The 22005-nt window shown below is 42.9% G+C and overlaps 2 protein-coding genes across 3 annotated transcripts in view; one reads left to right on the top strand and one right to left on the bottom strand.

The window, feature by feature from the left end:
* ACO1 (aconitase 1) overlaps window positions 1-9381 on the top strand; it is a 48610-nt gene extending 39229 nt beyond the window's left edge. Inside the window, 4 exon segments of the mRNA XM_032477576.1 lie at window positions 1021-1168; window positions 4654-4776; window positions 7768-7953; window positions 8511-9381. Of these exon segments, the coding sequence (XP_032333467.1) occupies window positions 1021-1168; window positions 4654-4776; window positions 7768-7953; window positions 8511-8624 (571 nt within the window). The 3' untranslated portion in view covers window positions 8625-9381.
* Window positions 9382-12558: 3177 nt separating this feature from the next.
* DDX58 (DExD/H-box helicase 58) overlaps window positions 12559-22005 on the bottom strand; it is a 56149-nt gene continuing 46702 nt past the window's right edge. For both annotated transcript variants that reach the window (XM_032477568.1, XM_006192497.3), the window contains exons 17-18: window positions 16277-16420; window positions 12559-14537 (exon numbers count right to left, since the gene is read on the bottom strand). In XM_032477568.1, coding sequence (XP_032333459.1) covers window positions 14199-14537; window positions 16277-16420 — 483 coding nt within the window. In that variant the 3' untranslated portion in view covers window positions 12559-14198. The remainder of the gene's footprint in view (window positions 14538-16276; window positions 16421-22005) is intronic.

The raw sequence follows: 22005 nt of genomic DNA, 5'->3' as shown, positions 1-22005 counted from the left end.
CTGGACACCACCTTGTTCTCTGAATGTTCCAGGCAAGGCCAAGTACCCTTCTGCCTGAGAGCGTTTAATCAAGCTGGCTATTTTTTCCTCTTGGATGCTCTTCCCCAAGATACTCTCTTAGCTAACTCCCTCGCCAAGTTCAAGACATCATCCGTGAGGTCACCCCCACCATACTCCTGTTCTCCTTGCCCTGATCTACCTTTTCTTTTTTCTAAGGTATTAACTACAATCTATTAACACTCACGTAGGATCCCCTTTTTAAAATTTGTCTCCACCTTCTAGAATGCAAGCCCTGCAAAGGCAGGGATCTTTGTCTGTTTTGCTCATTGATGTACCCCAGGCACCTAGAGCAGTTCCTGGCACATAGTTGGTGCTCAGTAAAAAGCTGCTGAATGAAAGGGAGAAAAGGGTTCCAAGGGCAAACAGAGAAACTAGAGAAACACAAAAGGTTGAGGCTGGAGGAAGAAACTAGGGAAACAAGCAATAACCAAACCTTTTTTGATTGGTGATTATTGTCACTCTTTTGAGACATAGACTCCTTAGGGAATTGAAGGAAAGGAAATATACCTTCCCAGAAAAATTCACATCCACATTTTGGACACAATTTCAGGGGTTCATAGACACACTCATCTACTCATGAAGCCCATTCATAGACTCTCAAACTTCAACAGATCTAACTAATAGATCATTAACACACACTTCCTAGCATTTTAAGAAACAGCCCAGTGAACTGGTCACTATGTTCACTGTAAGATGTTCTTATTAGAGTTCCTCCTCATTGTTCCACCCAGATTTCTAAGACTGGAAGTTGATGCTGGGACAATACTGATTCACCATCCCACTTCTCACCTCTCACTCTGCCTTCAGCTGAAGCTATGGGAACAGCTTTTCTGCCTTGGAGAACAATACTTAGTAGACTTAGAGAATATCTAGGTTTGTGGTTTTTCTCTTTTCTTGGTATAAGCCAAGTTTAATCTTCTCTCGGTTCACTAACTAGGTCTCTCCTGCTTCTGTTCTTAGTCTGACTCCAAGAGAATTCAACTCCTATGGCTCCCGCCGAGGTAACGACGCTATCATGGCGCGGGGGACATTTGCCAACATCCGCTTATTAAACAAATTCCTGAACAAGCAGGCACCACAGACTATCCATCTGCCTTCTGGAGAAATTGTGAGTATTGTGTTTTCTGCTTCGTGGAGAAGCCAGCATTTCTCAGGCTCTGGGTGGCTGGATATTCGACTTTCCTTCGGGTCTCATTTTCTTCTTCACAGCTCATCCTACCTCTTGCTTCATGTGCTGTCTTGCCAGGTGGGCATGTATGTAGAGTTCATCACTGATGGAGAGGCCCTTTAAACTGGAAGACCTTCTTTTCCTGATTAGAGATTCTGTTTCATGCTTTAACTTAATCTAGTTTCCTGGGAGTGGAGCTCAAAGAGCCTCTGAGTGAAATTGCATCAGTTTAGAGTACTTGAGGGGGAAACTCCAGGTTAAGGTAGGGGATATTTATTAAGAAGTGCTATTTTATGACTTTAATTAATTTACCATACCACTGGGAAAGAAGGAATGTGGAGGCCTGTGGAGGCTTGCTTGGGCTCTAAAGGGAACTGTTTGGAGTTGGCATATTACAGCTGGAACTGCTGTTCACAGCTGGGAGGCATATAAGAAGACTGCACTTTGAATCAGACACTCCTGGGTTCAAATCCCAGCTTCACCTATTACCTGAGGGGCCTTCAGCAAGTTATTTCCCTCTCTGAGCCTCATTTTTCTTACCTGTGAAGCAGAAACATTATCTACCTTGTAAGGCTCTGAGGCTTATTAACCTTAAATAGAATGACATGTAAAACACCTAGCAGAGTATCTGGCACCTGCAGGAGGTCCTCTGGGTCACTTCCCTCCCCAGTGAATGCTGGGAGGGAAATAAGCCTCCCAGAGGAAATAACCCTCCCAGAGTATTTTAAAATAATAATGGCCAGTATGTCTGTGGCACTTACTACGTCCCAAGTGCTGTTCTTAGCTCTCTGCATTTACTGACTGGTTTAATCCTGAAAACAACCCTTTGAGGAAAGTACCATAATTCTCCTTGTTTTAAATTGGGAACTGGGCCTAGAGAGCCCACATACCCTCCTAAGGCCCCAAGCAGAAAAGCTGAGGTTAAATAACCCACAGAGTCTGACTCTAAAGTCAGTGCTCTTTACCACCACACACAGTGCCTGACTTGTGACTGGCTCTGTGTTTGTAAAGCAGACTCTTCACAGAGACTCTGATCCCCAGGACCCAGCACACAGTCAGTCCCCAGGACATACTTGTTCAGTGAATAGCAGGGATGACAAACCAAGTAGTAAATGAAAAAGATACAAATAAACGGTAGAATGCACAAGAGATGAAAGGGAAGGACTTGCAGTTATATACATCCTGGGGCCTCCAGGATGCTGTCACAGTGACCCTCCCTTATTTACAACCCCACCATCACAGAGAACTCCCAGTCAGACGTTTAGTGACTCAGCTTAAACAAGGGGCAGAATCAGAGATGAACAGACATTTGAGCCAAGCTTTGAACCTCAAAGACAGACAAAGAACAGGGGATTAAAAGGCAGGCCACAGGTAATGCAGAGAGTATAAGAAAACTAAGAAAAACAATTGTCTCCTCAGTGATAAAAGATGATTTTCTGTTGCTGTAAAGTAACCAGAGGACAAGAACTCTTTAAAAAAAAAAAAAAAAAAAGCCCCTAAAAAAAATTCACAGGAAAAGTTGATTCGTCAAGAAAATCTTCCAGAATATAGAAAGGGGAAGTTAGAGAGAAAATGTAAGAAAAGTAAAGACTGAACTGAGGAGGGCCAACATCTGACTGAATAAAGATGCTAAAAAGAGATGACAAAATTTGAGAGGGTATTATTAAAGTAACACAAAGAAATTCAAAATCTGAGACTCCAGATTGAAAGGACCACTGAACACCCAGCCACATGATTAAAGAATGACCCACTCCAAGTCACATCATTGTGAAATTAACAACAGCAAAGATAAGGAGAAGATCTAGAGACTTCCAGAGAGGGAAAGAACAGCTTATGTGCACTGTTTTAGGGATCAGAAGCACACAAAGCAACTCTAGAAACTTAAGACTGAGGAAAAGTATTTGGACCCTAAAAATCTACGTCCCTCATACTACCAGCCGAATGAAATTAAAGTAATAACAAATTTCAATATTCAGAAACTTTAAAAATACCCCTCATTCCCAGTCTCAGAAAGCTCCTTGGTCAATGTGTTCCACCAAACGAGGGAATCAACGAAGAAAAGGGGAAGATGTAGGATCCAGGAAAAAGAAATGCAGGGAATCGCCAGGATGTTGGAGAAGGAAGATTCCTCTGTAACAGGAATGCACCACATCCTCAGAGAGCCATTAGTCCACACAGGAACTGAGGGCTCCAGGAGTAACATCTCCATGAAAAAGACTTCTAAATGATCGACTGCCTGATAAATTCGAATGTCTTTAGAGAAGACTTGTATTTCAGACAGAGCACTTGGGGATGAATGAATGGGTAGGGACGTAGAAACAGGTGAGCACATACACACAAAAATAACTACTAATTCCATTAGAAATTTTTTTTAATTGCCAAGAAAAGGAAATCATAGTATACTAAATGACTCAGCCATAAATAGCATTTATGTAATTATAACATATAGCATAATGATGGCAGAAGACTGTGGAGAGGAGAGGGTGGGGGCCCTATGGGAGTGGTGGTTAAAAGAACTAAATCCTCAAAGTAGGAAATTAATAGAAAATAACAAAAAAGGATAAATGAAAAACTGGCAGATTAAATATAATACTTAGGGATACAGAGGCACAGTAACAGAAGAAGCCACTAAATGTTATGCTTTCTTTAGAAGAGAGAGAGTTCAGGGAGCTATTGCTTTATAAGCTGCTTGGTCCCCTCAGAATGGCTCATGTAAGGGAAAAGCCAGGAGCCCGGAACCCTACACCTGCTTAGTCCCTCTGATCTCCGGTTCCATGACCTGCTTTGCCGTGGGACTGTCAGCTTTGCAGTAGTTTTGAAAGCACTTTAAAACACACACTCCCACATTCTTAATACCCAAAGCCAGTAACAGATATCTATCAAAATATCAGGTAGGTTGTTTCTTTCTGCTCTTTGAAAGGATCCAGATTATTTGGTTAGAAAGAAAAGGCCGTTACTGGTTTTTGCTTGTTTGTTTAACAACTTCTATATTCATGAGTTCTTTCCAGCTGAATGTGACCTTCTTTGTGTTTGACTACCCATCACTGAGTCAAAACCCAGGTTTACGTGGGATTCTCTGCTTCTTAACCTTTAAAATACTTTAATCTATGGAAGAGTTCTTTTTAAAAAACTGATCTAATTTACTTTTTCCCCGATGCCCTAGGCTTTGAATGTTTTTCTAAAACTAGGACAACAATTATGCATTTCAGTTAAGAGTATAAAATTCAGTTTGATAGAGGTACTAGATGGAGTTAACTAGGTATTTGTAGACCAGGCAAGCGACTGGTTGTTTTTTGCATTGGCTTTACACTTGGCTTGGCCAATTGCAGGCATTCTGCCCCTATATGTCCCACCAGGACTCACTGGCCTCCTTCCACACTCTGCGCCTTCACTGCATCTGTAAAATCTTCCTCTTCTCTTCTCAGCTTGATGTGTTCGATGCTGCTGAGCGGTACCAGCAGGCGGGCCTTCCTCTGATCATTCTGGCCGGCAAGGAGTACGGCTCAGGCAGCTCCCGAGACTGGGCGGCCAAGGGCCCTTTCCTACTGGTGAGTATTGTGAAAAGACATCCCAGCAGGCAGCTGCCCTTCTGAACCAGGAGGGAAGCTGGGAGAAGGACTAGAAATAAATTCCTCTGCTTTACTTTCTAAGAAGATGCTGTGGAAGAGCAAAGCAAGCTCAGAAAAGCATAGTGTTCATTCATCTCCTGCCTCTTGGTAGACCTGGATTGACTTCACTCACTGAAGGGTAATCAAGAGTTGAACAGGTTCCCTTAGACATTTATATCCTGAGAACCGTGGCTCTTTGGGGGTGTCGACAGAACACTTGAGAGGAGGGTCCTGAAGTCTATGAGATTATATCCAAAAGTGTGTAGTATGTTATGCCTTTTTTTTAATGGGGAAAAGTTTCATGGTTTTCATAACATTCTCAGAGGTTGAACACCCGAAGTTTATTTGTTCACACTGTCCCAGGTAAATGTGAGGAATAAGCCAGGGCTACTGCTACATACTGTCTGTGAGGTTCACAGAAGGGAAAAAGTAAGGGGCCTGAGCTTTGGATAAACTTGGGGAATGCACTTTTTACAACTGCTTTCACTGCCTGTGAAAATCTGTTTACAGGCTCTAGAGAAAAGGAAGCCCTCTGTGTATGCACACGGCTCTTTAGAGCCTTCAAGCCATTTCCTGGCTTGACCTGCTTGAAGAGTCCCCTCACCTACCAGGTGAGGGTAGGGTGGGCGGGGAGGGGGGAGCTACGGGAAACAGAGAGCTTTTACCTTTCCAGCATTTGCTTGCCCTGAAAACAGGGAAAATGCCTGCTGCCTGGCTTAAATCCTCAGGGAAGGGTAACAGAGGTTAGCTGGTATCATTTAAAATAACGTATGGCTCGAGCAAATTAATGCACTTGGGAGACACTAAATAAGCTGATATCCACAAATACTGTAAAAAATATGGCTGTCTGGCAGGCAGCCCTCCAGATGCCCAGGCTCTGAAAACATCTTTGACATCACACCTATTTTGTTTTTTTTAGTCAAACATTTTGCAGGTGGAAAAAAATGATGTCCTCTGATTAGCTGATAATATGTCAAAGGCCTGGCTTTTCTAGAAACTGCTGAAGAAAAGCTAAGAAATTAAAGAAAGGATTTTAGAAGGGAGCTGGGTGCTGATAGTAGCCATGAGAGCACGGCCATCGGTGGGGACGGTGAGACCTGGGGGGTAAGAAGAGACCTGGCGCCCAGGGCTTTCTCGAGTCTGGCTGGGCTGCACATACTGTACGTGTCTGCCAGGAGACCAAAGAAAGGGCCCAGGTACAGCGACAGTCACCAGTGGTTTACTAGAGGGGGAATCTTCCACATCTGAAGCAAGGTCCTGGAGTGACACCCCACCTTGTGCAGGCAAAGGGCAGGCAGGACGCAGCAGCAGTCTTCGCTACGGGGGGAGGAGAAGGCTACCAATAAATGACATCAAGTTGGCTTATCAGCTACCAGGGAGGCCTGGGCACGTCTGCCCAGCCCCTCATGTTAATAACCATCACGACGGCAGATGTTTCCCTTTAAAAAAACGAGCAGGTGGAGCCTCTCTGGCCTAAGGGGCAGGGGCAAGCACGTGCATTTGGGCCAGGTGTCGAGGAAGAAGGGACTGGTGGAGCAGGGGATGTACAAAGAGCAGGAGAACAGCCTTGAGTGGCCTGACCACGCAGGTCTAGACATCTCTAGAGAAGCGCTGTCTGTCCAGACAGCCGTGTGCACTGCACTGTGCAGCCACCCAGCCCCAGCCACTCAGCAATCCTGGGCTGTCCTCACACAGAGCAGGATGGACGGCTGTGATCTGCAGCGACGCACAGCCCTCTACACAGAGCTCACGACGTAAAGAATATGTTTACCAAGATCGCCACATCCCCCCAAAATAAATACACAATATATATTTACGTAAATCCATGTAAAATATCTACTGTCCTAAAGAATCTGCCCTTCCTCTATAAATGTGTTCTAAAATTTGGAAACACTTTGGAGTTTTAAAAAATACCTATGGCTGGATCTCATCCCCAGAAATTCTGGTTTAGTTGGTAAGGAGAAAAACCTGGACATCTGGATTTTAAAAGCCTCCCCCTGGTGATTTTAATGTCCAGCAGTTTGAGAAGCTCTACAGCCACAGTTCTCATAACTCACAAGACTCACTATCGTTCTCCCACCCATGGTCCCTGCGAGAGATTCTGACACAGTGGATCTGGGGTGGTACCCAAGAATCTACATTTTTAACAAGCTTCCTAAGTGACCCTGATTCAGGGGATCTTAAAAGTTACCCTAGATATTAAAGAGACCTCTTAGGGGTATCTTAATACTACATTACAGTTAACAAATACTTGAGGATGAGGTGTTCTAGTTAATAGAGTATCCTGGTTTATTGATTGATCATTGCTGTATATTGCCAGTTACAGATTACCAATAAAGTGTACTTAACAGGAAGCTTTATATCAAGATTATATTCAATGCAATTTGATCCTTGAAACAGGAAGTGTAACAGCAGCATACAGTAGGTATCAACCTTCTCTGCAGTGTGTTCTGAAATGGTCTTGATTAAATCTTCTGTGTCTGCTGGTGCAGCTATAATAACAGCAAAATTCAAGGGGAAAAAATGAATTTATTTATGTTGCTTTGTGGTGTAGTTTCCAGATACATGGGAGTTTGCTAAGAAATGTTGTACCACAAAGTGGCTAAGTGTGTGGTTAGACTGCATGGGTTCAAATACGGGATAAATCGCTGACCACGGGGGTAAAGGAGGACAATAATGGCGTGTACCTGCAGGGTTGGTGGAGGGTGAAGGAGAGAATTCATTTCAGTGCCTACATGCTGCCTGTACCTTGTAGTCAATCAGTAAAGCCCGGCTACTGTGTTATTTATAACTAGAGGGTAACATTTAATGTAAATGATTAACTGGTACTTAACAGAATTTAGGTGTGAGAAGAGTTTAACTTAAGCCTTTTGTAAAGTGACTGTATACCTAAAGAAAAACTGTGTCCAGACTACTCTTTTGGCTCATCAGGGAATCAAAGCTGTCCTGGCTGAGAGTTACGAGCGCATTCACAGAAGTAACTTGGTCGGGATGGGGGTGATCCCCCTCGAATATCTCCCTGGGGAGAATGCAGACGCCCTGGGACTCACGGGGCGGGAACGATACACTATCAGCATTCCAGAAACCCTCAAACCACGAATGAAAGTCCAGGTCAAGGTAAGTTGGCACATTTCCATGTCGAGCCCAGCTTATAAAGGACCCTGTGTTTGTCATCAATCTTGTTAGAAGAAAATCAGTGGGATTTGGAAAGGAAAAAAATCTTTCAATAGAAATGCATCAGACTTAGGAGTTCTCCTAGCACTTTCCTACCAGCCTTCACAACGCAATGTATGTGACACCTGTTAGTGACACCTGTGACACCTCTGCTGACTGCGGACACAAAGCCTCCAGCAGCCCTCGGGAAAGCTTTAGAAAATAGCATCCCAAACGTCACCAGCGGCTGCCGCCCTGAGAGGCTAATTCTAATTCTCAGGTGTCTCTCACTTATATCATTCATGCTCTGCAGCGCTTTACGGTAAAGATAAGTCCTCTAGGACGTATTAAAATGCAACTTACGGCTCAGTGGGTCCAGGCCGGGGCCAGCGTGCGCCTGTGCCGGGCGCGTGGACGCACCTTGAGGGCAGGCGGGGGCAGGATGGCCTCCCTCCCGACAGGGCGGGCGGGCCTGCTGGCGTCCACCCCAGCCACTCTTCTCTGCTGCTCTGTCCTTGCAGCTGGACACTGGCAAGACCTTCCAGGCCGTCATGAGGTTTGACACCGACGTGGAGCTCACATATTTCCACAACGGGGGAATCCTCAACTACATGATCCGCAAGATGGCCAAGTAGGCCCTGCTTTCGTCGGCGACCGGCACTTCCGCCGCAGCCGGAAGGAGCGCAGCGCCCCCCGCCGGCGGGTCCCAAGCCAACGCCGCCCCGCCCCGCCCGGCCCGGCCGCGCGGGGGCGCTGCCGTCCCAGGGTGGTCTGCGACACGGTTGCCTTCCTCCGCTCACAAAAATCAGCCGTTTCTGTGTTCTCTATTTCTGTTAATCTTTTTATCTTTTTCTAGAACTTGGAAGCTTAGAATGGTGGGGTTGTCAGTAGTGCCAGAAAGAGTGAGTTGACCCTGCGTAAGGTTACTGATCACAGAATGTTGATTTTTCACCCTTAGCCTGTTGACGTCCGGCTGAACACGAGTACGTCCCCTGCCCGTTTTGGGGCTCCGCTCTGTTACCCTCTGAGCAATGAAACCTTTCGCTTGAGAGCCATTGGCCTCTGCATCCTGTACCGGTGTTAACTGGACAAAGTAGAGGGAAACTGGTTCTCACTTCAAATCGCATTGGTAATTGTGATCCCCCCGCCGCGCGTTTTCCTTCGGAGTGAATGATCCGGACACCTCGTGGACGGGTCAGACGTGGAAATTTTTTGATTATGTACCTTTTGCTAGATCAACACTAAAGAAATACGAAGATTTCTTTTACAGTCTTCAAAAGTTTTCCCCAGAAAATGTTTCACGTATCAGGAGAACTTTGTTTGGAAGTGGTTTTGGAGAGAGATACAGAACATTTCTAATTTGAATAAGATTAAATCTATTTTCAAGGAAAACGTTTTGACTTTGGTATTGAATTCTGCTGTGTGTGTGGCTATAGTTTGGGGATATTTAGAGCAGAGCAAATCTCAGACTTATATTCATGAATAAAAGTTACAAACAGAACCCTGTTTTACAAAAAAAAAAGTATGTGGCCCTCAGATTAAGCTCAGTCCTAGCATAAAAACTCTAGGGCGGCAAAGACAGACCTCCACCCCTTAGCCCTCCATTACTCAGCATGGGAGCAGGCTGGCTCCCCCCATTCAGTGCTTATGGGGAAACAGATCCTTGTGGCTATGACTTCTGGAGTGGGATTTCTTCACTTCTGGACTCTCCTCCTTTACCTCCAAACACACCTTCTATCCTGTTCATGAATACACTGTCTCTGCCAGTGTCACATCCTTGCCCCAAGTAAGGCTGAACAAATAAACCTCTTTACCTGGTTTCTCAAGAAGGTACTTGGGAGGTCTACTTACTTTCCAGATAAGTGTGCTACTCTTGCTGGCCTCAGCCCCTCCTTCCCTCTATGGGATTCCCATCTTGGTTCTTACAGTTTTCCTGAATGCACTGGTGCCTGATCCCTCCTGGGGAATCAAGCATTCCTTGGTGTGCACAGTGAGTTAACTGAGGAACGTTTTTAATGCAGCAAATCAGCACATGTGTCTTTGGCAATGGGATGGCCTTCATGTAGGTGGAAGGATATATTAGTCATGACTTTCCTCCTTATGGTGTTAGAAGCACAACTCAAACTCCCTTAAGCAAAAAAAAAAAAAAAAAAAAAAAAGGCTCATAGAACTTGAACAAGGGTGGCCATGGCCACAGGCTTCATTGGACCTTGTGACTCTAACTCAGGTCCCCTCCCTATCATTTCCCCTCTCACCTTCCATCTGTAACAGGTCATTCTGCCCCGGTGGACATGGCCACTTGCAGTTGCAGGGTGACAGTTAATAATTTTTGACCTTAGAGATTTGTCTCCCAGTATTCCCTAGGCTAAAAGCACTGGGAGTTTCCTAGTCACCTAAGTGAGGATTATTTCTGAGAGTCTCCCTTTCGGGGCTGTGATAGGACAGTGTGGGGTGCCCCCCAGGGTTTTGTAGGAGCCGCATAGGGCTGCTTCCCAAAAGCAGCACCGAAGTTCCACTCGCTGCTTTCTTTAAAAGCTGTTGAATGTCATAACCACGAACAGGATTTCACTCCCGAGTCATTTCTGCTCACCCAGACAGCCTAATTATCATGAACAGATTATATAATTCTAGCTGATATTTTTAACAGTTTTAATAATTTGCATCCCCAAAACTAAGGTCTACATATTAAATACAGACTTGCTTGAGCGAAATGCATAGTTTTCTTACATACTATAATAAAACAGTTACTGGTATGATCCTAAGGTTAATACTCCAGTTTGGTTCTGATTGCCTGGCCAGCATCAGGGCTGGGTATCAGCTACTGTGCTTCACAGGATGTTACCGCATCCCATGAATGAAAAGTTTCCAGGGTCTGTGTATTTGGGAACCACCGGGTTAAATGGGCCTTATTATGGCAGGACACACTCACCCTGGCAGTGTGTGCTGGAAATGCTCATTTGAGGGGAGGGGGCAGCAGACGACACAGAAGCCAGTCTGCCCACAGAACGCTTTCTTCAAGCATCTCACAGCACTTGGGTTTCACAGGACACACTTGAGGGAACAATGACCTGCTGGTTTGTTTGTTTTTTTAATTCAAATAATAATGTCAGTTTTAAGAGTGGGAATCAGTTTCCTGGCCTTATGGCACAATCGGGCGTGACTAAAGGTGACTTATTTTTCGTTTCAGGCGAAAATTTCACAATGTCAGCTTTGGCGGAGACCACAGCGATGACACGATCCGAGTGGTTGTGTCAGATTATATCTGAACCACCTGAGGAACTTTGAAAACTACACTCCGCTAGACACCCTACCAGGATGTTCTAAGAGGGCTCAGCGTGTGCCCATGAAAAAAAAGATTTCCCAGTTGGTTCTGAAATGCAGCCTTTGATCTAAAAATCCAATGGCCAGCATTTGGGCATCAGCCAAGAGTGTGCAATTCTTAAACCGCAATCCTACCAACTGATTTCTTTCATTCAATAAATATTAACCAAATGCGTACTCTGTTCTACCTCTATGCCTGCCATGGCTTGACTCCAAGCTAAAGTCAAACAAGGGAGTTCTGTTTTTCTTGTTTCAGCTTTAGTCTGCATTCTTCTGTTGGCTGTCGCGAATGGAGGACTCTTCACCTTCATCCAAACTGAATTATTTAGATACTTGAAAGAACTTTTCTCAAATAGATTTCCAGTAGATGTTTTATACATCCTATTGGAGTTCTTAAATAACAACATCTAAAAAGGGCAATCACGTATAAAAAGAGACACTTGTTAGAGTGGGATTTATAATTAGAAATATATATTTGGTCTTTGTCCCTCTTTTCTGGCACAGAGCTCCTAAAACCCTGGAAATTTCCTGAGTGATGAGAGCCATAAAGGTGTCTCTTGTTATGTTAATGGCTGACTTTCGGACCGCGCCCTAGGGATGGGGGCTGGTTACCAGGAGAATCAACGACGTGACCAGAGGGTTAGCACTTTCAGTCCCACCCCCTGACCTCTGGGGAGGGGAAAGGAGCTGGAGGTTGAGCCAATTGTCAATGGCTTAATCAATCATGCTTACATAATGACGCCTCCATAAAACTCAAAGGACAGATTTCAAAGAGCTTCCAGGCTGGTGAACTCAAAGAGATTTAAAGACAGAAACTCTGAGCCCTTTCCCCATAACTTACCCTGTGCATCTCTTCCATCTGGCTGCTCCTGAGTTATATCCTTTCATAATAAACAGGCGATCTAGTAAGTAAAATGTTTCTCTGAGCTCTGTGAGCCTCTCTAGAAAGCCCAAGGAGGAAGCTGTTGGAACGTCCCATCTGTAGTCAATTGCTCAGAAGCACAGGTAATAACAATTTGACATCTCAAGCAGGGAAGGGGTGGGGCAGTCTCGTAGGACGGAGCCCTTAACATGTAGGGATCTGACGCCATCTCCAGGCAGACAGTGGCAGAACTGAGTTGAACTATAGGACATGCAGTTGATAAATTCCTTGGTGGCAGGATAAAAAGCCAACATTAAAATTGCTGACTAAAACCTTAATATACTAATAAAATATAAATTGAAAATGAATAAAAATCAGCAAGCAAGTTGGCTTACATAATCCATTTTTATTGTCTTACTTAAGAATACTCCCACTAGTAACCATTATCAAGTAACCAATATATATCAAGTACTTCTATGTAATGTCAGTTAAAAATTCTCCACTAACCCTTACAGGTATGTATTATCCTTGTTTTACAGGTAAAGAAAACTAAGTTACAGGTATGTATTATCCTTTTTACAGATAAAGAAAACTAAGTCAATGAGAAGTTATGTAACTGGCAGATTCTCTGATTCTCAGTGTGCACACCCGCTCATCAGATGGAGAGGAGAATGAGGTGGCTGTAGTGTCACCCCACTGAGCTCTAGGATTGGTCTGGGTGGACTGGGTGGTCTCTTGGACACCAAACAGCCTTCAGATGTAAATAGGTGCTATTTTAAAAGAGTCATGCGATCACATATGCTGAGCATATTAACATCTTACGACGTTTGGAGGTTTGTTTAAGCCATAGATGGTCCTAGTGAATCACAAACAGCTCATCTGAATCTGTTTGGGGAAGATGCTTAAATTACTATAGCGCCGACCCTGAACTGGACATAAGACACCCCAGTCTGGATGGAGACAGCAAAACTCAGGTAGTTGTCTCTAAGTCTGGGAAACCCCAAAGGAAGCTCTGCGGTGTCAGCAAACCTTGTTAAATGACACAGGAATGCCATTTGGATACAAATTCTAATTTTTTACATAGAAAGGACGGCCAAATTAAACTGCCTCATCATACCAACCAAGAAACCTCCTTGAGAGCAGAGTCCAGATGTGGACCAAATGTTAAGGCCACATGATCAACTATTACTGGAAAGTGGCTGGGGATGACCATTCAAATGGAACAGCGGCACAGGTTAAGAAAATGAATTACTCCGGCAAGAGGTACAATAAACTAAAAGAACAGAAGTCAGCTTTAAGGAGTGCTGTATCATTTACGTGCTTACAGTACTAAACGTCGTCCACTATAGAATTGTGAGATTAGACGCCACACGTTACTATCTGGACAACATGCATATATGTGACTATGAATGCCTATGTATGTGTATATACGTTGAACCTCTGGAATTACCAACATGTAAGGGATCAGCAAGGAGGAGCCAACAGAAAAGACTGGGATACAGCTAGAAGATACAGGCTGAGAGGGAGTCCCAAGAAAGGAGTACTCAACAGGGCCAAAAGGAGCACAGAGGTCAGAGAAGGACTAATTACCCGCTGGATTTAGCAACCAGAGCCACTGGTGACCTTGACAAGAACAATTTCAGTAGATTGTTAAGGGCAAGAGCCAGCTCACAGTAGATGAAGGAAAGAAAGGGAAGCAAGGAAAACCTTCCAACATTCCATGCCCTCATCCATTTATTCTAGTGTGTGCTGAGTGGCCATGGGTGTACGCTGGCAGGGAAGGGAAGGAGAGAAACACGTTAAGGCTTTTTCATTTTTCCCAAGTGCTGGGAGCGCTACTGTCCTACAGAGCATTTAGTGTTGTGATCCATTCACCCGTGCTTTACATAATGATAGAGTGCAAACTGCTGAAAACATCAGCAGTTACGTACGTGATGGACACTCAGGACGGAACAAGCCTTTAGGCAAGAGATCTTGACAGTGGTCCAGGTGAGCCATGATTTACCTGCTGGGTCTAGTGTCTTCTTCACTCCAGGTCACCCATTCCCTGAAGACTGAGGTCCTGAGCACATCTGGACATTTCTGCAGCATCAAACGGTATCTTCTCAAAATGAAAGTCCCTCCACCTTGCATAGAGCATCTGAACTCCTGTTTCAACATCCTCTACCACAAAACTTTCAATTTTTATAACTGGAATCTCAAATGCCCTATACCTCACGTGGATTCCCCAGTCATGGCTGCAGTTCGGCCTGGCACAGAATATCTTTGCTTTCTTCTCAAAACTCCCAAAGTTCTTCGGTCTGGGGTGTAACTTACTCACAAAGTGCTCCCTGAAAGCATCTCCAATCACGGTGAAATGGCATTCCTACAAATGAAGGGATCGAATGGCATACAAAACAGAAAGTTAGGACTAGAACATAATTGTGATAAAAAAAAAAAAAGAGAGAAAACTCCAGAGTCATATGAGATGACAAGAAGGTGGGATTCCACTTATTTTACAGACGGAGCAAGCAGGAAACGCAGATTCACCCCAAGGGCAGAGCGGACTCGTGCAGCCTGCCTCCCCGTGTCATGGGTGGAGGTGCAAGTCAGGTGATGGGGGACTAAGTCCACCTCATGAAGAGGAAGACTAGGAAGTTTCCAGGAGGCCTGGCTCCTGAAAATAGATACTCTTTATTAATTCAGAGACAAAGGGATATTTGTCGAAGCTCTGTGAAGCCTGAGCTCACCAGTGGCCCTGACAGGAATAATCGAAAGGATACAGAGAAGAACAGCAAGGGGTCAGTGTGTATCTGAAGAGGGTCGAGGGCTAATGTGTCCACTGGCCCCGCCCACGGTCAATGTTAGAATAAACCTGAAAAAAGGTTACAGTGCACAGAACCAATGCAGATCCTACATACCAGTCCCTCAGGAAAACATAATTGAAAAGGGTCATTTCAATAGAAAATCACCCAAATTGGAGCTGAACGGATACTTTGCAGCTAAAGAAAAAGACTCAGCAAGGTATGGGAACTTGCCAGTCTCACCCCTAATACGCTTCTTGGTCAAACATCGGACTGATGAGAGACTTCTGAAGACCAAACAGAAGCCTAAAGTCATAACCCATCATCTGGACAGGCCCAGGCACCCCACCCTCCCCAGTCAGCAGCAACAGAGTTACATTCAATTTTTTGTCTTTGGAGATTTTTCGAACCCTTTATCTGAAAGTGTTAAGGAAAAAAAAAACAGAGGGAAAGCAGACCTGCAGATGTCATGCTTTTAAAATAAGGAGATTTTGCTTCTATTGTAAAAGTGACCCCTGTTCCCCAAAAGAAAGTTTAGACAACATAAAATAATAAAGAGAGAGAAAAAAAATCATGGAGTCTCATTGTAAAATATTAACACATTCTAGTACATTTCCTCTAGCCTTTTTTTGTACAAAGGTAAGTGTTTTTGCTGGTGGTGGTGACGGTGGCATTGCTGCTATGATTTCACACTGCTATAATCATAGCACATTTACTATTTTGTATCCTGGTTATTTTTTTCTACTTTACTATTAGCTTGTAAGAAGTTTTTCATTATACTACAGAAGCTCCCTAATCATTTTCTTCAGTAAACCTTATTTTGGAGTCATTTTTAGATTTACAGATAAGTTGCAAAGATAGTCCAGAGAATTCCTGTATACCCTTCACCCAGGTTCAGCTTCCCTGAATGTGAACATCTTACAGAGATAGCACATTTGCCAAAACTAAAAAATTAATATCAGCGCATTACTATTAACTCAACTACAGATTTTGCCACTCTTTCTAATAACATCCTTTATCTGTTCTAGGATCGAATCCAGGATACCGCGTTGCATTTAGCATAACCATTTATCTGTAATGGCTACATAATCCTTAATTAAGTAGCGGCGCAGCAATTTTTAAACCATTTTTTAAAATTGTTGAACATTAAGGATTTCTTTTAAAATTTTTAGCCTTTTAAAAATGCATGGACCATGGCCATGACAACAACAGAAATAACAGAATTCTATTACTCTAAATATACTATAAATATCTCACTGATAGGGAGCTTTAATTAGTGCTAAAAAGTGACCCAGTGCTCTTTGTTAAAAAGGCTACTTACCTCCACCACTCTTATATCAGCTGTATAACATGCAAAGGCTTTGCATTTTCTGCAGAGCAGTTTTTTATTTTTCTTATCAGGCACAGGCATTGCTTTTCCTTGATTATCCCTGATGAACTTTTCATGAATCTGTATCTGGTGAATCTAGATGCAAGACAAAACAAAACAAAAAACTCTCAAATACGTAATTTGAGTATAACTAGTATAAACACACACACATATGTATGTATGTAATCGCTCATTTCTATACAAACATACAGTACCTGGCTTTGTTTATAAACATTCCACAGATAATTTTATTGATTCTCCTAACTCTTTGATAGTCAATGTTTAACTGTGGCTTCCAGTCAGTCTTTCAATTTCTTCATCAAACATGCCCGGAAAAGCACAAAAGATATCCATAAAACAGTCATGTGAACCACACTTTCTACCCCGTAGTTGGCAAAACTTTAAAAATCCTTCACAAAACCAAAATCTGAGGCTGAGCTGGGGAACCTAGATTCCCACTTTGCAGGGCTGTTTGAAATCACTTCAACACCCCCACCTGGTGGTGCCAGGGAAGGCTAAATAGGGAGCCAGGATTTTCAGTCCTGCCAAATGGTAGCCATCCTCACCTGTGGTGTCAGTGGAGACCATGTTGGGGCCAGAACTCCCATCCCCACCCAGCAGTAAACCCTTGCTGGTATCAATAGTGGCTGAATGGGAAATCTAGATTTCTACCTCCACCTGGCAGTGAAGAAACAGTGTCCCCACCTCCCCTGCCAGAATGATATCAGAAAAAGCCACCTAACACAGGTCAAATAAGAAACCAAATCTCATCATATAGTATGAAAATGTCTGAGTTTTGATTAAAAAAATCACTCTTCACACCAAAAACCAGAAAGATCTCAAACTGAATTTAAAAAAAGACAACCAAATGGACGCCAACACTGAGATGACAGAGACGTCAGAATTTATCTGACAAAGATTTTAAACTACCTATAATAAAAATGCTTCGGTGAGTAATCCCCAACACTCTTGAAACATGAACAAATATAAAGGCTCAACAAAGAAATGGAAGATATAGAGAAGAGCCAAATGGAAATTTCAGAACTAAAAGATGTAATAACTGAAATAAAAAGCTTAGTGGATGGGCTCAGCCACAGAATGGAGAGGTCAAAGGAAAGAATCAGTGAGCTAGAAGATGGACTAGAAATGACCCAGTCTAAACAGCAGGAAGAACACAGATCTAAACAAACAAACAAACAGAGACTCAGGGACTTTTAGGACCATTTTAAAAGATCTAACATTTAAGACACTGGGGTCCTGGAAGGAGACGGGAAAGAGCAGAGCTTAAAAAGGACTCAAAGAAATAATGGCTGAACACTTGCCAAATTGAACACAATGTAACATAAACATACAGATACAAGATGCTGGACGAATCCAAATAGGATAAACCCAAAGAAACCACACCAAGATACATTATAATTAAACTTCTGAAAACTAAAGACATAGGAAAAAAAATCTTAAAAGCATCCAGGAAAAAAAAAAAAAAGACACCTTACTATAGGGGAAAAACCAACTGAATGACACCAGATTTCTCATCAGAGACCACAGAGACCATGGAGACCAGAAGAAAGTGACACGATATTTTTCAAATGCTGAAAGAAAAACCTGTCAACCCAGACTCCTATGCCCAGCAATAGATCCATCAAAAATAAAGGGGAAACCAAGACATTCTCAGATGAAGAGAAACTAAAAGAATTTGTTCACCAGCAGACCTTTCCTAAGAGAAGAGCAAAAGGAAGTCCTCTAAACAGAAGGTCATGATAAAAGAAGAAAACTTGAAACATCATGGAGGAAGACAAGACACGGTGATTCCCACGGCGTCAGCTGTGGCAGGATCTGCTCTGTCCCACTGCTTTGTGGTGCTGCCTCTATCGCATCGGCCTACATTTTCAAGCGGTGTTCCAGGTGAAACCAGGCAGCCCCGGGGCGAATCCTGTTCCTGCTACTTACTTACTAGCTGTGTGATTTGGGGCAAATGCCTCAGTTTCCTCATATACAAAATGGGAACAATAAAAGCAGTTACTCTGTGGGCTGTTGGGACGTATCATGAGTTCATAATTGCTCAGGACTGCCTGGCAGAGGTTTAATGCTCCCTGGTGTTAACCTCGGTCGGTGAGGCGAGTCTTCTGCTAAGAACCATGAAGATGTTAAATGATAGGGATTTGAACTTAAGCATTGGGTAGGGCGATACCCATTCATGAGTTATTTTAGAAATGACAGAGCTATTTTCATTCATTTATTCTTCTATATAAACTATGTGACCATTTTATCAAGTTAAAAATATGTATACTTTGATTATGGGATGTGATACACCTATAAGTGAATTTGGGGTGAATGCACATCTTTAAAATAGTCAGTCATTCCAATTAGGAACACGGCATTTCTTTTCTTCAGTCTTAATTTACCTCCTACCTCTCAGTAACCTCTTTTTAGTTGTCCTTATTTATACTTCAGACATTTCTGGTGAGGCCAGTAGAAGTAGTAGTTAAACAGATGAGCTATGCCAGCTCCACCCCTAACTAGCACTGAAGATTTTCATGCCTCAGTTTCCCCCCTAGAGCATGCCATAAGAAGCTTTACCACATGGATCACTGTGAGGCCTGTCGACGTAAATAAAGCATTTGCAGGGCTCGGTGGAGAGTCCCTGTTTTACCCATAGGAGCTGCAGTCATGGTTGTCACCGTAAATGGAAGTGTCCCTCCCCCTTCTATCTCCTACTGGTTACTGATCATCTATAGAGAATCCACTCATCTCTAAAGCATTTTAAATTCAAATAAAATCTGATTTATATTTTTAAAATGTAGGCCTGGAATATAGGTTAGGAAAACAATCAAAATATGATTTTCTCTCCCCCTACTCCCCACCCCATCCCACTGGAAGTTATCTTTCTTGTTTTTTGTAAAAATAAAGGATGTTTATGCCTCTTATTTTCAATTCAATTTTTCACTGCTGTAAAACTGTTACATGATGTGTACTTATCCCATTGTTTCTTTTGGACAAATTTCTAGAAATGAAATTCCTGGGTTACACAACATACATTTCTCTATGAGCAGTTTTAATTTCTTTTTCTTAGACATGGTTCTGATCACTACATAAGGTAGACTCAGGGTAGGAGGAATGTGATAGGAAAAAGGGTAAAAATATAAATTTGCTGTTTGGGCATCCAATTTTTAAAAATTCACTTCTATCTAATGATATTCAGTTATATACTGAAATTCAATTAAATACTAGTAATCGCAAATATTTTAAATGTTGCTAAAGGCAAGACATATAAATCCTAACGAATTAAAACTAACTCTTACTGCTACACTTAACCCTAAGTAAAACTCAGTAACTGGATGAAGAGGCTCAACCCAGGTCACAACCGAAGTCTGCAGCCATTGCTTCCCCATCCCACACCTGCGGATGAGAAGCAGCCTAACTGCACACACTGGAAGCGGAAAAAGCGAGGCTAGGAAACCCTGATTGTGTGCAGTCACAGGTACCCATCATGTCGGAAGTTCTTCCGTCAAAATGAACTTTCTTTCACCCCATATCCTATTCTCAACTCGTAAGAAAGGAGAGTAGGGTTCCTCATTTTGATTCCAAATGACCCAGCAGTGAAAAATACCCATTCTGCCTTTTTCCTCCAGGATGAAGTACTACCAAATCCTGAAGCTTCCCTCACGGAAATAAGTTCTTGGATACGTGGGGGCTGTCTACCTGCTCAGATGGCTGCAGCGCTCTGGTGAAGGGCAGCCACACATACACAAGGGACAACGCAGCTACCAGCTACCAGCTACCAGCGACCCCTGGCCACACTTGTTCTGGGCCCCTGCTCATTCTTTACCACTTCTGCCCGTTCTCGATCGATGGGCGTCAGGGAAATCCCAAATGCGATTTTTTTTTTTGATTGAAGTACAGTCAGTTACAGTGTGTCAATTTCTGGTGTACAGCAGAATGTCCCAGTCATGCATATACAGACATATTCTTTTTCATTAAAGGTTATTACAAGATATTGAACATAGTTCCCTGTGCTATACAGAAGAAATCTGGTTTTTTTAAACTATTATAAAAACAGATATACAGTGGCTAACACTTGCAAATCTCAGACTCCCAAATTTATCCCTTCCCACCCCTTCTCCCTTCAAAACGCTATTAAGTAGCCTAATTCAACAGATATTTAAGCCACTGTCTCCTCATCCCACTTTTTTTTTTCTTTTGGAGGCAGGGAGGTAATTTGATTTATTTATTTTTAATGGAGGTGCTGGGGGTTGAACCCAGGACCTCAAGCTTGCTAGGCACACACTCTACCACTGAGCTATACCCTCCCCCCATTTTCTCACCCGACTCTTCGACCTAGTGTGCTGGCTACAGTGAATGTCTATGTATCTGCTCCAGCCTCCATCTTCCTCAATAGACTATTACTCTATTGCTTTTGCCACATATGAGTCTAAGCAACTTGTCATGCAGTGGAGGGGATAAAAATTATTGCAAAGCTAATATGGTTTTAAAGCCTTTACTGGCAACTTCCACATATTCTACAAAATGGGGAAGTGGCTAAGTGAAAAAACTCTATCCTCAGAAAAACTAAGAGGAACTAAAGAATTTCCCTGCAATTCTTCTCCCTGAAAATGTGGAAGAAGTATTTTTACATATCTTGGTCTTCTAACCTTAAGAAGAAATTTTTTTAAAATCAGTCAACACTGATTAAATATTACAATTTTTCTTAAAATAAGTGTTAGTTTACTTTAGCTCATTAATTGCTTCTCGTTACTTTTTGAGCATAAAAATTATGACTTTTAAAAATTATGACCATTATGGAATTAGTCTAGTGAACTGTAAGACATCTTCATGAAGTTAAGGTATGCCTCACACATCTGTGCGATAACAACTCCCATTTCTGAGCACTTACTTTACATCAGGCACCATAGTAAGCAGTGCATACATCTCACTTTATGCCCCAAACTGCCCTGTGAGTTAAATACTGTTATTTTCCCAAATTTGTGAATATGGAGACTGATGATTTCAAAGAGGAGCTACCTGAACACACACATTTTGTAAGCGGCAGTTCTAGGACTGGAATCACTAATTCTAATGATAAAGCTCTCCCCCAGGCCTGCAGGGTTCAGTGCTCCCAGAGGTTCTGACATGCAGTGTCTGCAAATGGTCTGAGAAATAGAGGGTGTCTGTGTATATGTGTGGGTGTGTCTTTCCCCATGTGTTATAAAGAAAATTACAATCAAACTAAGGTCACTACCAAGAGGCTGGATGAATATGGTGCCCCTCCAAAGTTCACACTGCTATCCAGACCTACAAACAGGTCTTCTAACACTGGGCACACCTCCCACGCACAGTGCACTGGGAGCTTTTCCCAGGGGACTCCGGATGTTAGAGAGACAGCGATTTGAGGAAAAGATGAACTAAGAACTGTGTCTTGCAGTGTTAGGGTGTAGTCCTCAAAAAATACTATCAACTTAAGAGTAACTCAAGCTCAGTTTGCCTTGTAGATCTAAAAACGTGACTTCAGGTATTAGCACTAATAAAATATATTTTAACTCATTGAGACTTAAAGCAGAATGAATCTGATGTTCACTGCAGGATGAAATGTTAAGGATAAACTTATGGTTCTAAAACAACACTCAGAGCAATATGATACCAGGTGCTAGCCATGCTCACACTCCCTGTTTGTCACTTGTAGT

Source organism: Camelus ferus, chromosome 4, assembly GCF_009834535.1.
Source record: "Camelus ferus isolate YT-003-E chromosome 4, BCGSAC_Cfer_1.0, whole genome shotgun sequence".
Classification (NCBI taxonomy): Eukaryota; Metazoa; Chordata; class Mammalia; order Artiodactyla; family Camelidae; genus Camelus; species Camelus ferus.
The sequence above is the reverse complement of the archived record's forward strand: the minus strand, read 5'-3'. Positions and strand labels throughout refer to the sequence as shown.